The sequence below is a fragment of the Planococcus citri genome, chromosome 4 (assembly GCF_950023065.1).
Source record: "Planococcus citri chromosome 4, ihPlaCitr1.1, whole genome shotgun sequence".
NCBI lineage: Eukaryota > Metazoa > Arthropoda > Insecta > Hemiptera > Pseudococcidae > Planococcus > Planococcus citri.
In genome coordinates, this window is record NC_088680.1 from 38,767,415 (window position 1) to 38,784,800 (window position 17,386).

General features: G+C 33.7%; 1 protein-coding gene across 3 annotated transcripts in view; it reads left to right on the top strand.

Moving 5' to 3' along the window:
* Positions 1–17,386, top strand: part of LOC135844451 (transmembrane protein 198-B) — a 54,659-nt gene that overhangs the window by 7,863 nt on the left and 29,410 nt on the right. For all 3 annotated transcript variants that reach the window (XM_065362670.1, XM_065362669.1, XM_065362671.1), the window contains exons 2-3: positions 226–466; positions 12,583–12,693. In XM_065362670.1, the coding sequence (XP_065218742.1) occupies positions 226–466; positions 12,583–12,693 (352 nt within the window). The remainder of the gene's footprint in view (positions 1–225; positions 467–12,582; positions 12,694–17,386) is intronic.

Genomic DNA, 17,386 nt, shown 5'->3' on the forward strand with positions numbered 1-17,386 from the left:
ATCGAACCTTATAAGTCTCCGGTATTTATCGCATGTATGTATGTGGGGGTTTTCAACTTGGTATAAGAATGCAGTTTCATTTCGACTATTTTTTTTCTCCGTTCCTTCCCTACCCTACCTCGCCCTATGGTAAAAGTTTCTCGCCTAGTCAAGGTTATCATTGTGCTAACTGCTACATTAACCTATATAATTTATAATAATTCGTGTCCCTATCTATGGTTTCAGATGTCCGCCGAATTAGTGGTCTTCGAAGGGATGAATAGAAGTGCAACCCAGGCCCCGACGAATGGAAACACCGGTGGTGGAGGAGCTGAAAGTATCGGTGGAGTTATCGAAACCAAGTCCCCATTTGGTGATTTCTCCAGGCCGTGCAAGTTTCCCAGTCATGTTGGTTCCGATCAAAATCCTTTATCGGCTATAATCTGCGTCACCTTTATTATATTCGGAGTGGTGTATTTTCTATTTGGTAAGTGACGATTATTATTTTAATATACGTACCGTAGGTATAGAGAATATGTAACTTTATACTCGTAGGGAAAGGGGTAATATTGATGAGAATGAAGGGAAAGTGTTGCTTCTATTTTTTTTTTTCATTCATCGTGTGAAGGCAGATGTGAAAGGATTAAGTGTCAAGACTAGTGAGGATTACAACACTGGTTCCGTTCGTGTTCGTGGTTTTGTTGTGTCATAATCCTGTGTGTATTTATACAGTATAATCCTTACCCCCACCCCCACTCCTCACTCCTCATCAAAACGTTTGAACGTTTTTCACATGTAAGTTTTTTACTTTTGATCACATGAGTTGGCTATTATAACCAAGTTTTGTAAAAGACTATTGTAATTTTTCTTTTAATTTGCGGTTGTTTTTCGGAATTTATAACCCTTCCTCTGCTGTGCCACGTGAGAATGGATTATTTAAAGAACATAGGTTCTAGATTGCATTTTTTTCCAATGTTTTAAACCTGCCTCTGGCTTCCCTCTTACTAACGTTTTTTAATTGAATTTAATTGATAATATTTTTCGCGTCATAATCATAAAATCTGCGAATAAAAACACCTGCCTGGTATTTGGGACATGTGTCTTTTCCACAGAAATTTCAAATTGCTCTGATTAAAAGCTTCAAAATAGCCTGAAAGCGGTTGTTTTTACGTCAGTTTATATAATATACTCGTAAGTGCGTAAGATGACATCTCAAAGAAAAAAATTACTCGTGGTATGCTGTTTTGGAAAATTTGATTTTTGAAATTTCCGAAGAAAATTGAAAGCTCGCTAGAGGTTCTAGAATTGCTTCAAACTGCTAGTTTTCGAAGTTGAGGGGGGGGGGGTTGCAATTCAAAAATTCGCCACCATAAATCCAAAAAATGGACTTGACTTCTAGAATTTTTCTTATGGGAGGTTTCAAGACAGACTCTTTCGATCTGTGGCTGGGTTTCGTAAGCAATTTCACGAACAATTTGAATGAATTGATTACATATTTTCAATTGCTTTAATCCATTTTCAAAAAAGTATTTTTGTTTCCAAAACCCCATATTCATTATTTTTATACTTACCTGATGCCTTTTATGGAAATCCCCCCCCCCCTTGAGCAGGATTGTATTTCTCCATAGATAAAACTAAGCGACCGACCAAAACACTAAAATTTGAAAAACAGTAAAATGTTGAGGATAAATGTAATAAAAACTACATTGAGGATTTTTGACCAAAAAAAATGAAAACACTGAAAACAGAGCGCTCTCGATTTCTGCTTAGCAGTTGAAAAAAAACTCGTAGTTTCCTATAATCTGTGTTTATTTTATTACAAATTTTTAAATGAAAAAAATTGTGACAAAAATTAATTTGATACATTAACAATTTTTTTTTAATGCAATTGTATCTATTTTTAATTATAAAATACAGTAAATTCTTGTTCTTTTGACTTTTTTCATTAAAAAGAGCGTTCAAAAATGCACCATCAACTCATATTTTGCTACAATTAAATTTTATTTTTCAATTTTTGGCGAATTTTTGAAGATTTTATACGGTCGGTTTTCCTTGAAAAAGTTCAAAATTTGATACAATTGAAGACTGTTTGAGGTGTATCTTATTTCTGATCTTTCGAATCGATTAATGATATGTAGTTGCTATCCCTTTTGTAGTTTCCTCTAGCGAAATGTTAGATTATCAGTTTTCGAAAAATGGTCGTAAAAAGAACCAAATTGGAATTCAACATCTTTTCAACGCAGGAAAATACAAAAATCTATACCTTAAAAAGCTCGTCAATCGATTTGAAAGGTCGAGAATGAGGTATGGACCAAATTTTAGCTCAAAATTTTATCAAATGGTCAATTTTCCTATAAAAATTTAGAAAATTTGCTAAAAATCAAAAAATAGTAAAATTCACAGATTAAAACGTCTTGTTTTATTTTTATTTTTTTGACATTTGATGGAATGATGGAGCTTATTTATACCAAAAAATTATGGCCGAATAATCTCAACAAAACGTAGGAAAAATTTCAAAGTTTTAAGTAATTCCCTAGCCAGTGTTGCTAGAGTAGAGTAGGAGTGAGAGTGTGGAGTGGAGGGTGTGCAATTTTTTGAAGAAGGTTTTGGAAGAGTGAGAGTGAACTTTGTTGAAGTGATGAAGTATTCTTGAAAGGAATCAAAAAAGTCAAAAAAATTTATACTATTCGTCTTTAATGCATGTCATATTTCTTCATTTTGCACTCTTCGACATAGTAAATTTAGTATTTTTTCAATAAAATGGACAAAATTTTGAAAAATTTGAAAATAATGTGACTCATTAATTGAAAAACCATGATTTCAGAAAATTAATGCAGTATAGAAAGATGAATATTTTTGTTATCTCTCTTTAAAATTATGCATGCAAAATGGTGAAAAACTGACACAACACGTGTGCCTAACCCCTCCCCTCCTCATGCCGGTGAAAGCTCGATGTTTGAAAAATTTAAAAACTTTTTTATGTTTCGAAAAAAATTCTCAATTTTTTTATTTATGAAATTTTGAGCATTCGTAATAGGTAGGTACTCTAAATGTGATGATGTGATAATACTAATAACATCAAAAAACCCCTTCAACCCCCCCCCCCTCCCCATTGAAAAATAAACTAAATTCTTTTCAACTTTGAAAAGTTGACCTCTTGAAATTTTAAATTTTTTCACGTCTTATTTATGTGATTTTGTTAGGGCTCACAAATTTTTTTTTTATGAAAAACAACCCATAGAAGTCTTCATAGCGTATTTTGGAGAATTTTTTTCGGAAATTCAATTTCCTACTTTGCCCATCACCCATTTCTTCTGGTTTCGAATTATGAACTGGACGAGTTATGTAACCGAAATCTTTTGATAGCTTTACATGAATTATTCACATCGAATGTAGAGGCCACTTCATGACCAAAAAAAAGGTCGCTCCTCCCCCTTCCCCTCATGAGTGATCTTGAAATGAAATAAATTCACAAAACTGCCCGAATTTGAGCTCAGTCAAATAGATTAAGTACCTAAGCTTTATATCTTCATCAGTATGCTCTTCAACATTTTCTTCGTCCTCTCTTTTCTGTTCATATAACCTATTAAAAAACGACGTTAAAACAACGTCTTAATCTAACCTTAAAATCGAAATACCCGAATCATCTAATCGCTTCGATACTGAATCACTTTTGGCAAAAACGTACGACGTAGTCATCTCGCTATAGGTAGGTATGGCTGGCAGATCGATGCCTATACAGAGAATATGCACTGCATATTTTGTATTCGTTCGTGGAAAATACGTGTTTTATGCGTCATCTTTGATAACCACGATTTATTTTTTTCTTCGCAATTCGCGTTTGATAAATTGAAAAATTCCGTACTACGATAAAAAATTATAACGAAATATAATGGCGATAATGTAATGTAAATAAATTTCTCAATGTTTACATCATATCCGTGTCAATACTCGAAAACGAAATTATTTGAATAAAAAAACAAATAGTTACGATAATTCGGTGTTTGCTGGCAGTATTTTTAAAATAATTTTCTAGTCTATCGACAAACGTTTTTTCACACCAATTTCCTACCTACTTTATTTTTTTCATATTATATTTTTGTGTACCTGGAAAAACTTTACTATAAAAGCGTTTTCTTTTTCCTGTTTTAATCGCGAAAAAAGCTCTAAAGCGTGCTAGTGTATTTCTCGTTATGGTAATTAAACGACTACGACTACGATACGATATAGTAACGGGCGCGGTAGCGATATTACGCGGTCGGTATCCCATATTTAAATTCGTTATTATGCATACGCAAACATACCTATGTAGTATGTATGCTACAAAAATATAAAAGACTAGTATTAAATGGGCTACTCTTTAGTGTGTATGCCACAATATGGAATTAATTACGAACTCACGCCCGAGCATGGTAGGTAGCTGGCCTATACTACTCGTATATATATACAGCTACAGAGTGTGAGGGGAAGTAGAGAACTTGCGATTTAACAGCTTCGCAGCATATAGCATACTTATAGATAAAACCAGTTACACGTGTTATTAAACATGAAATAAAAAATAAAAAAATACTATCGAAATGTGCATAATATGAGTTTGAGTTCGCGATATATTCATACGTGTATGTGAGGTCGAAAAACTAGACAGAAAGAAGGTGAGAGGAATTAGGTACGTGGAGTTACATAGTATCTATAAAAGTAGATAAAAGTAAATCGCAACGAAGGTGGTTTGTGTGATGATGTTATTACCAAGATTAGGTACCATATACTCGATGAGACGAAATGGTGGAGGAGAGAGTGTGTAAAGGCCACGAGACACGATGGTAAAATTGATATTTATAATGTAGGTATCTTGTTCTATACGTGCGATTTTATTTGGAGATAAAAACTACTCGTAAAGACGACGAGGAATGCGGACAACAACGAAAACCGAGAAGTTTATGAATGGAAGTGTGTACGGTATATCGGGTGTCCTGTCGAAAGTTTTCCATTCCGTGGATTTTGACATTTGAAGAATGAAGATAGTTTTGCATGTGAAAATTTTGAAAAACAATTTTATGTAGTTTGGATTCGAGTCTTGAAAATTACATATTTTATAAAATTTCGAAACGTCATTTGAGAGAAGATTTTTCTTTGAAATTTCATTTTTGATTACTCGAACGCTGGACATTTATTTCCCATTGTTTTGAATTTTTTATGAATATTTTTTTTTGTTTACTGTGAAAATGATATTCGTAATGCTTAATTTGATTCGAGAAAATTTCGTCCGCCTCAAAATTTTTTTCATACAAATTTAAAATAATTCTTAAAAAAGTGAATTGGCAACCCTGGAGTCAGAATGGTATAAGCCTAATTTTGCAACGAAACAAGCATGATTCTGTTGGAAAATTGCATAATTTCAAAACTGAGAGGGTCTTTGAAGAACCGAATTTTGAAAGGAACCCTCAGGTTTGTAGTATCACTGAAGAAAGAAACTGAACGTCTGAGAAACTGCAGAAAATTCCAAAAAATCATAATTCTGTCGAGTGAGACCATGCAAAATTTGAAAAATAATCCACGTGTTCACTAGATTAGAAAAAATTCCAAAATTTTCGTCATCGTCTGAATTTGCAAGATTTTTTTTGAAATCTGTAATGTCGAATTTTCCACAATTTTATCCTGATGGGCGAAACTCAAAATTGGTTTCAAGATTTGGTTTTTGAAATAAACCCAGAGCCATCTTTCTTTGCAATTTTATAGTTTGTTTTTGAAATTTATTTTTTGAAACTTTTTTCATGCCTTTCAAAATAATTGAACAAATACATAATTATCATTTAAAATGACAGGGAAATTGAAAATTTTCATCGTTGAAAAATGTTTGCACTTTTTGACTTGATGAGTCAGTATATTTTTTCAATTTAAAAATGAGGAGGAGAAGGACTGGGATGGCGCCTAATTTCAAAATTAGACCTTTAGGTTTTAAATCCGAATTGCAACACATCCTTAAATTTTTATTTTGACTAAATGAATAATGAGAACTTCATAAATTAATTCGAAAAAAATAATTACTCGTGTCCTGAGAAGGTCAAAGATGAAGACCACCATCAACCAATTCCTGCTCTCCTCCCCCCTCCCCCCAACATAAGTTTCCAGATGAAAAAATACCACAACTTGTATTGTGATTATTTTGTTCTTACTCAGTTTTTATAAGATGGAAACTTTTTATATTCTTCTCGTATTTTTACAGTTATAGGGCTATTGTGGTGAGGGGGCGGGGATGGAGGGGAGATGATTCATCAACATGAACTGTGAAATTTTACAAAATAAAATAAAAAGATTTCCATCAAAAACAAATTCTGAAGTCCATTTCACATGGACAAAAATTTTGAAAAAAATCACTTCAGGTAGCGAAAAACATTAGAAATTGTTTGGTTGGGGGAGTGGGAGGGGTTCTGATGACTCGAATACATAATGACCGTTGACATTGCAAAAATGATTTTTGTACATTCAAAAGATTCATTTTTGTTTCATTTTTTTGGGTTCTCCAATCCGCACCAGGTGGTGAAGGTATTTTATTTTTAAATAAGTACATATATTTACAACTTATGCATCTAAGAGTTAAAATGTATACTTTGTTTACAATCTTAATCCTAGATGCGGGGGAGGGGGAGAGGAAGTTAAATTCATTCAGATATCAAAGTAAAAATGTTGAAATATTGCACTTTGAAATAATTATTACTTGAATGACTCTTCTCGTCATGAAAATTGAAGGCATAATATGCATAAATTTATTCAAGTAGATTGATTTTTAATTTCAAAATTGGCAGCTTAAGAAGGGGTGGCCATGTGCCCCAAAATTTTATGAAAAAAATTGTCAATCTTGTTTCCAGAATTCCAGATTTTTTTGAAAAATATGAGTCGTTATTCGATGAAATCGAGATGAAAATTTACCAGTCTGATAATTTTGAGCGACGTAGCTGAATTGAGAAAAGGGCATTTGAATTCCTCGTGAATAGTGTCAATTTGTTTCTGACCCTATTGAAATACATAGACATTATTTTTTTTCATATCGTGCCTACCTGGTAGCACTCGATTCCAAACTCGAGCATACGTTTCATGGGACACCTTGTATACGAACAACTTGAATCTATATAGTACTGTATCTATATCTATTTCATGTATTGTATGTACGTTGACATTTGAGGGTGAAAGGGGCCGCAGGGGTCAGGAATGAGACCCCCTAGAGATTGTTTTGATATTTGTATGGCGTATTCGATGTACGAGAATGAGAGAGAGAGAGATACATATAGAGTGACAGAGACAGAGAGGGATCAATACAGAACGCGATAATGGTAGAAGAAAGATATTACTTAATGACAAGATACCCGGAGGCTGCACCCGGTTTTCGAGAGAACAAGCGAGTTGATTATTTAATAATCGAAAACTCGAAGTTCGATGTTGTTGTATTTGTAGGTAGAGGTACGCACTGCGTTCATTCGTACATTCATAATACGAGTATATTACGTACTTTCAATTTCGCGTCCGCGTCTGTCTACGTTAATGATATGCGCGATATCGATGATGTATAGTAGCATCAGCAGCTACCGCGCAGAGGATACGAGGAAATGAGGAAAAAGGAAAAGTAAGCGAGCGGAGATGACGTTGGCGTCGATGAACTGTCGATTATCCGTTTTATAATAACTATAGGTAGGATACTTACTAATTTTTTTAAAATATTGTATTTGTATGTATTCGACGTCGCGTCGAGTCGTCGATGAAGGGTGAAGGAGGATCCGCGATTCGATAAACCATGATTCCGGTCTAAACTATATTATGCTCGCTGCTTATCTACATAAAGGTAATCGATGCGTGAAACTGAGGCGGACAGAGCCAGGATATGGGGATGGCATAAAAAAGGAGGTAAAGAAGAAACGAGACGTGAAGAGATTTTGGCGAATGGAGCATAGACCATTGAGTGCTTTTTTTGATCGATTTCATGTCAGATTCTTTGATAGTCAATTCAATAAAAAAAAAAATGATTATTTTTAATGATAAATTTTCACCTCCTCCTTCGTCTTCCCATACTTAATAGGTGGAAACATCTTTCAGAAAAATCGAAAGTATCATTTAAAATGATAATTTTGCTGATATCAAAAATATCGATGTGGAGCGAGAGAGTGAAAATATTATTGGATGCGAATTCTTCAAGAACAAAACTAATCCACTGCAGTGCTCGATCGTTTATTTGAAAAATTCAACAGATCTGACGTGTTGAATTACTCGTGAAAATGTGTTTTTATGCAACAAACTACTCGATCAGAAGGGAGTGAGATAAAAATCGTTGTATGTAATAAATGAGTCATACTTGAACCCTTATTTCCTTTTTCTCCTTATAATATGATGACTCTAGGATACCTTCGTTGGCATTTGTTGATGTCATGGCTGTTGCTAGTGTTATCGGTTGTTGCTATTTTTTTTTTTACTCGCTATGTTTATGAATTAAGTAAGGGGTTGGAAAAACGTATGGGAATATAAGGGATGATTTAATTGGATTTTCCTTCTGCTGACGCGTGTATTGGTCTTAAGTAAGGGTGAAGGCATGAAGGGTGATGGAATTCATTGCATTGCATCGTGGGTATGAAATACTTACATGTGCTTAGGGTAGATAAAGAAAGTATGGATCTTTTAAATGGTTTTTTCTGGTTGGTGCTGTGATAGAAGTTTTTTTTTAGAGTTATTGGAATATTTTTGATTTGGAGTGGGATGTTTTTTTTTTAAATTTCAAAAAGGTTATTTTTGGTTGCTTTTAAAAAATATGTAATTGATCAATTTTTTATGTGAAATAGTTGCTTTTTTTGCACTTGGCTTACAAACTGCAAAGAATCAGGAAGTGATGAATTTTTAAAAACCAAATCGTTATAAGAATATTTCACATATAAATTGGCTCAGATTGCGGTGTCAGTTTAATTTATACGAAAATTAATGATGTGTTTTTGCAACAACGTATAAATATCCGAATAATGAATAAAGCAAAACCGCAATCACGTGCAATCATAAAAATTATCAAGTTAATTTTATATCACAGGCAATAAATAAAACAATGGAAGTCTCTTATGAAATCGAATTGGAAAGAGTCGCTGCAGTTCATGTTTCTTTCGACAAATTTTTTAGAAAAAAATCCATACGATCGATGTTCGATTTTTGTATATTAACGTGGAAAGGAATCGATTCGAGATACTCCTGACTATCAAGAATCGAAATCGATTAGGTACCTGTACCTATTCATATTTATATGATCAAATCAAAGAATGATATAAATTGAGGAAAGGTTCAAAAAAATTCAAGAATTTCGACATTATAAATTCAATAGTGGACATCCTGATTAATCAATGTATTCTTTAAGTTGAATTTTTTCATACATCTTGAAGGAAAAATTTTATTATTTTCCAACTCGCTCCCGTGCATTTTCAGCGTTACGGTTGCATTTGTTGAAGTCTTCCTTTCTGCCAAAAATAACAAAAAATCTTATATTTCGTCAAAATTCCCAAATAGTCTCGTTTCTTGCTGAAAGTTACCACTTTTTCGCTAAAAATTCCAAAAAGTATTCATTTTCCCTGAAAATTACCCAAAGTCCTACTTTTTTCACGCAAAAAATGCCAAAAAAAGAGAAAAGAAATCTCCATTTTTAAACAAGGATTGCAGGTAAGAATTTTTTTTATAATTCATAATTGCCATAAATTTGTGATTTTTTTTCTTCTAAAATTATCAATCTTTCTCGTTTTTTTACGTAGAAATTTCGGAAAATTACGAAGAGAACAAATTTTACTTTTCGAAAAAAATTGCGAAAAAATGTACTGTTAATCATTCTTAAAAATTGTCAAATTTTTGCCTTTTATTTTTTTTTTCTCAAAAATTATCCAAAAGCTTTTCTTTGGTAAGTATTTGTCAGAAATTGCAAAAAGTATAATTTTTTGGTCAATAATTTCCAAGAGAAGTCCTCCTTTTTGTTGAAATTTTTTTGCCAAAAATTTTTGAAAATCCTGCACCCTCTAACAAAATTTTTAAAAATAGTCGTTTTTTTAATAAAAAAAACCTCAGTTTTACTTTTTTCAAAAATTTTCCAAAAGTCACGCTTTTTTGTGATAAATTGCCAGGTTTCAAAATAAATAGTACATAATTATACAACTTTTTGAAATTAAAAACTAAAACATTTCAATTTATATTGTTTTGTTTTTTTTTTGGGTGATTTTTTCCCCACATTGAAATAGTTTGCTTGCGTTTTGTTATCTACTTTTTGGTTACTTTTTCAAGCTTTTTTGGTTACTAAAGTTGCTTTTTTTTGGTTAAAAAAGTTAAGTGCAAGCCTTGAAATTGGTAAAAAAAAAAAGTTATAAAAATGTCTCAAAACTTGCAGAAAGTGCTTAATTGAAAAATTTGTTCAAAAATATCTGTTTTCGAAAAAGTCAAAAATTTGTGCCCAAAATTTTATTTTTTTCACTTTTAGAATTTGATAATCTTACTTTGCCCCTCATGTCATCTAATCTGAATAATGATAGGTAAATATTAATAAAATAACTAATCCAATTTCTGAAATTTTCAGATCTCTATTGAAATAAAACTTGGTGTAGGTACAAAATTATTATGGTTTATAGTTGATTTGTGAATTGTGAGATTGGTTACCTATTAGTCAAATATTTTCCTGCGTAGAGCATTTTTTTTTTTTTTTTTTTTTTTTTGAAGAAATTCTATTAAATACGTTTTGAATCTTTGAATGAAAGAAACTAAAAATCACTAAATTTGGCAGCTGTATCGTAAAAATACGCATTATTCTGTCGTAAAAAATCTCAAATAAATTACATAATTTATCGAATACCTACGTACCTGTTTATGTTGTCGTGTCATATCGTGTCTCATCTCATTAGAATAAAATCAGCGAAAAAAAAATATGTACATGGCAGTGAAGAGTACAAATGATGGAAGAGTACGAAGGGGGAGCCATAATAAGCGATAATTGTTTATTACATTCTCATCTCATGTCAGAAAACCTAATAATTTCATCTTTTTCGTTCTCATCGTCCATGGTCGTAATTCGGCAGATGAGATTGGGATATTTTTTTCGTGCGTATTGGGCATATAAGGTATAATACCTGCAGACAGTAATAATAATATTATTATTATGGCGATTAACGATATAATTTAAGATCGAAGATTCACGACGTATAGGCCTGCAGAACGACGAAGGGAAAGACGAATTTGGTATGGAAAGTAGCGGAAAGTTAATGACGTTAATTATCGATCACGATACACGATAACGACGAAGAAGATGCGATGCAAGATCGGATCAATGATTCGAGGCTGAGATGTGGGGCTGGTGCGGAGTTAACGAGACGAGTTTTAATACGCATGATGGATGGACTACTGATGACCAAAGTAGCTTATTCGTACAAATACGCGTTTTTTTTCATGTTGTATTTTTCTTATTCTTGTATCGAGATCGAGACCATCGAACTGCGTGGATATAAAATATCCATCGTCCGTTTTAATAGACCGTTTATGGGATGAACCAGTTGATACCGTAATATTTATGCGCGATTCTCTGTTGTGCTTTCGTATAATGCCCTTAATCTATACCTATATTATTAAAATATACTGATTGTGAACGTATGTAGGTAGTTGGGTTCCTAGGTAAACGTATTTTTTTTTTTTGCATTGAACTTACAAGTTTAACAGGGTAATAACGGTAATAGGACGCAGATTTGAATTTACATTACCATTATGTGTTGTATGTATACTGGCCCTAGAGTAAAATATATGAGCTCTTGTTCTCTCTTGACGAATCGCTAACCGTTAAATTTAATCGTCATAGTATCCATATGTATCTGCACTATACGAGTACCTGGGTACATGGGTTTGCTTATGTTTTGTTCGCGAGAATACGATGATATTATATAAACAAAACGGTATCCTTGACGAATACCTGTCTGCTAGTCTCTGATAATCGTATGTATATCGGTGCTCGCACTCGCAGTTCACACCACTAATGTAGGTACCTACTCGTATATAGTGTTTTTATTCATGGTGCGAAGTGTTGCATTATTGTATACTAGAATGAAGCCTATAAGAGTACTCTGCATGATGAGGACGCGGAGGGTAAAGGGATGCAATGAGTGTGTATACTGTGTACGTAAATGCAGGTGTAGGTACGAGTATCTATTTTAGCAATGAAAACTGCCACGGTTATGTCCGTCGTAATCGTCATCATCATCGTCGTAGTACATTGTCAAGGTAATCGATGAATTAAACGTGCGATGATTACGTTTAACGTTGAAAATACTCATTACGTGTGGGAGGAAGGAGTGGAGGGAAAAAGTATAAACTTTGCGGTAGCAATACGCGATAATTACAATGAACGGTTTACTAAATACTACTGTACTTGTTGCGGGATCCGCCTACGATTAATGGAAGATACGCAAGTATACCTATACCATGAGAAGGTAGTTTTTTTCTCGAGGATTTAAGTATAGAAGCGTTTCTTCTTAGTTATTTTTAATTTTGCCGATGTTAATTATTTGAGATATTTGAGGTATTTTTTGTTGATGAATGGTTTTGTTTTGTTTGTGGTTTCAGGTTACCGATGCTTTAAAGCTATCATGTTCCTAACTGGATGCATTTTCAGTACTACTGTCGTTTACTACGTTTGTACTCAGGATGCAGTCTTACCACAGTATGCCATCGTTGGTGAGTGTCTTTATTTTTCTGCAGTTATGGTTGAGGGTTAGTGGTATTTTTAGGGTAACGTGGATTGAGAGGGGAGGAAAAGAAGACGAGGAAAAGTGTCATTCTACGTATAAGATGACTTGAGATCTGCAAGAATCAGGGAGGATGATGAAGCTTGTGGCTTGACGAGTTGGTATGAGCAGTGTGTAGGCGTTCGATTGCTCTTCGTTCATGTGAAGTAATAGGGTCTTCGAAGTATGTATCCCTGTCCAAGGTCTATCAATCCACCTTTGTATTGAAGTAAAAATTATAATGCTGGCTTGATAAGTGAGCTTGCGAGCTTTCGTAAAAGCTCAAACTTTTTTAGTGGTCAAAATCGTGAGTCAATACAGATTAGTTTTTTGAAACAATTATTTTCGTTCGCGAACGATGATTTGGGAGGTATCATTCATAATTTGTTGAATAAAAAGTCGGAGAATTCTGACCAAATTCAGCAGAGACCTTCATTTTGAGTTGAAAGTTACCCAGAAAATCTTATAGCTCCGGAGGTGTCTCCGGAGGGAAGAAATGGGCCCTCAATGAGAGGGAATTTTTGAAAAAAATCGTGGTTTTTTCGCTCTTGTTGCTACTCAACCTTTTTAAGAAAAATGGTCCAGTCCCAAATGAAAGTATCTGAGATTCTGCGTGGATCTATGCTATTGCTATTGCTGTCAAAATCCAAGACCCTATTTAAGGGTTTTACTGAGCGATTGGAACTCTTTTAATCGCTTATTTTTGAATAAATTCGTGTTTTGAAAATTTTTTCATCGCAAATATTTTGCATTAATTGTGCCAAAATTTTGAAAGATAATATCATTCCTAAAACTGGGGAAATATTTTGGAGCACAGTGATGCCCATTTTTTGATCGTTATTGCCAATTTCAAAAAATCGAAAAAAATTTCCCAAGTTTTTAGATATTCTTTTCGAATTTTTGAAATTGGCAGTAATGACCAAAAAATGGGCACTACTGCATTCCAAAATATTTTCCCAGTTTTGGAAGGGATGTATTTTTTTAAAATGTCCCCCCTCTGAGGACTTATTTCTCCTCTTCAGGGGCACCTCCGGAGCTAAAAAAAATTTCCGGATAACTTTAAACTCAAAATGAAAGTTTTTGCTGAATTTGGTCAAAATTCGTTTCCTTTTTTTTGGGGGGGGGGGTGATCCACGCTATTATCTGGTGCAAAGACAGTAGAATGAATTCTTTCCTATTTCTTCCTGACTAAAGTCAAACTCGCCCCTAATTAACCGGTATGAAAAAGGAAAAAATTTGACCTAGGTAGTGCACGAAAATATTAAAGAAATTTCTTCAAAATGCCCGAGAATTTCTAAAAAAATACCGTCGTTATCAAAATGTCGTTGTTTCAAATTTTTATTCAATTTCCTCTGTTCCATACTTCTTGAATAGTATGAATTTTCAAAAGCTTTTGCCCTAGCGTTTCGCTCGGGCCACTTCTCTCTTTTTTCCGAATTTAATTTTGTAGAAAACTACATCCTTCAAATCATTAAAATTTAAGTCTAAAAAACCGATTCGCATGTCAAAAATAATGTTCGTTAGGATTATCGCTTTTTAAAAATTGAATTTTCTTTTATGTATTATGTCACAAAATGTGAGGAAATTATGGGGAATTCGCGATTTTACATAAATGAATTGTGCATCTTTTTTACTATTTTAGCAACTAACATTTAAAATTCAAATTTTTTTGAGAATTCAACAGCATGGTTGCTAAAGTTGTAAAAAAGATGCGCAATTCATCCAAAATTGCGAATTTTCCTAGTGGTTTTCTCGGATTTTTTGTCTTATCTAATGCTCCAAGAAAATACAAAAAAACCTTTTTCAAATCACAAGTTTTCTTTTGCCTTTGCTTTTGCTTCAAGTTTTCTGAAAAATGATTCTTCAAAAACAATGAGATGATTTTACAAAATCCTGAGTAAGGAAAATAATGAAAATTTCGCAGGTCATTGCATCGAATTTTTGTGAATTGAAAAAAGTAGTCCAAAAATCACGAAAATTCTTGACTCTGGATTTCAATAAACTGTACGAACCTTGTTAGAGGTTGCGTGAAATTTTTGACAAATCTCCTGTTCTTTTGCAGCGTGCCTGATGGTCACGAAAGTCATAAAAAAGTCATGAATTTTAGTAGGTGGTCATGAAAGTCATGAAAAGTCATAAAAAGTCATGAACTTTGCTCGAAACACACTTGAAAATTTTTTAAAAGCCAATAAAATAAAAAATAAAAAATGAAAAATTTGTTCAAAATAAATCAGAAAAATAAAAAAACTAAAATACCGACTTGCCTACAAAATTTTAAAAAAATTTCTCGCAGTTTCAAGTTATTTCATTTTTGGTTTTTTTGGGGAGGGGGGCTGGGGGTATTTTTATGCGGTAAAAATGTGAGAAAAAAATCATTAAAAAGGTCACGAAAAAATCATAATTTTTTTGTCTGAGTGTTTTATTACACACCCTGTTTTGAATAAAATGATGGAAGGGACAGAGAGAGGCGAGGAGAAGAGGGTGAATCTTGAAATCTCATGTTTTTTCATAAAGGAAAATATCAAAAAAATCTTCTATTAGAATATTTTTAAAATCTGGGGGGGGGGAGTCAACTATAAAAGCACGAATTTAGCTTTCTGGATTTTAGTAGACGCCCTAAATTTTCATAATCCAACTAAAATCAAGAATAAAAAAAAATCAATTCCATGATTACCCACTCACCAAAATTGAGAATTTTACCCAAAAACGTTTTTCAGAGCAAATTATACTATACCTAATCATCATGGCTTTACAAACTACTGACTACGAAATATTGTAATAATATACCCAAATGACAACATTCTATTCGCAGTAGACTGCTAATTAAATTTTGACAACTTCATTAGCTTGTATAATAATTTTATCGAAAAACACCTATTGGCTATTATTACGTGGCATAATACAGTATTCGTATAACAATGGGCATTTTCATTCAAAACTCATTATTTCTCGCGTATATTCGATCCAGAAAATCGCACCTGTTTACCTATACCTATACTCGCTCACTCACTCTGTACAAACTATTATACCTGCAAAGTGATAAGACATTCAATACTCTATTTATGGTTGAAACCCCACTTCTACAAATTCTCACGCTTATAAGGTGAAATTCACACCACGACTCGAATTATGACGACTTTCTTCTCACATACTATACGAGGCACCTACCTACCTACCTATGTATATCACTGTACGTGTACGTATTACAGAATACCAGGCGGCGTCGTTGTTGGTCGTCGAGGCGACGATAACAAACAGTATTTAAAAGCGGTCAGCGTGTCGTCGTGTCGTATATATTTTCAGTATAAGAGATATGAGGAGAGGACGGACGAGAGCGAGGAAACTGCTACCTAAACGTTACGGTTTCAATTTCCATTCGTAATATCCGCGAAGGCATATGAATATGTACATAATGCACGATGCATATAATTGCAAATATAGGTAGGAGTTGAAGCGAGAGGGGAGCAGAAAGAACCGTCCATTGTGGCGTCCAAAAAGCAAAAATAAACTCGAAAGACGAGAGGAAGTTTTGGATGTAAGTATGCAGATGCACTTGCAAATGAACGGTATACACGATTTATACGAGTATGTAAGTATCATCATTCACTTTTGCGGTAGGTTGATAAAGTCATTTTCGAAGAGGTCATAAAGCGACCATAACCGTAGACCTACGATAACCATACAGCACATAAACAACACACTTCATACACCAACTCTTCTTTATCTCTTTGGGACATTTGAAAATTTACACGTTTTGTACATTATGGGAAAAATATGTACGTTTCTACCTATCCGCGAAGTTGAACCAGTTAGGCGGATACTTTTAACATAATAGGTATATCGTGCGAGTTGACGGATCCTTTCGCGATCACTACACGGTACGATTTTCTAATCGCGAAGATAACGAACGATATTAATATAAACATCGGAATAGGTCGATCGCTTAAAAGGTTTGTTCAATTTGAAATGACCTATTGTGACTGCGAACCGAGTGAGGTATTATGTTGTGTGTGCTCTTACATACGTAGGCGTGTAAATGTAAATGTATACATTACAAAGCCAATGCTATGAAGTCAGAGTTTTGGTCACGCGACCAAGTACACCTCCACTTCGTATACCTACCTAACACAGAGTATTTTTTTATTATTAATGTTGTAAATTTATAGGACTTAGCCTTGCGTAATGGATTGTGTGCGAATTATAATGCCCAATATAGGCACAACCACACACATACGAAACTACCAAAGGGCAGGGGTTAGATACTTGGCGAGACACGAAGAGAGGGAAACGTGTATATTCAATGTGAAAATGTTGTATTAATTTTTCACGTAATTAAGTTATCTTTCGCATCGAAATAGAATTAGTCGCAGGTCTGTCCAAACAGGCCTTGTGTTCGCGGCTCGGCCGACTCGTGCGATTCAATTAGTCGTGGAAATTTTTTCACGGATGGTTTTGCCATTTGAATAACATTCGTATACGTCTCAAATATCAGTAGGTTTGTTTACGAACAAATACCCAGATATGTTCGCGTAGATAGGTATATTTGAAAGATTCACACTTTCCTAAAGTATACACTATACATACACACGTAAATGTCTATGCATAATTACGTAAGATGACCAGAACGACGACGATGCACATAT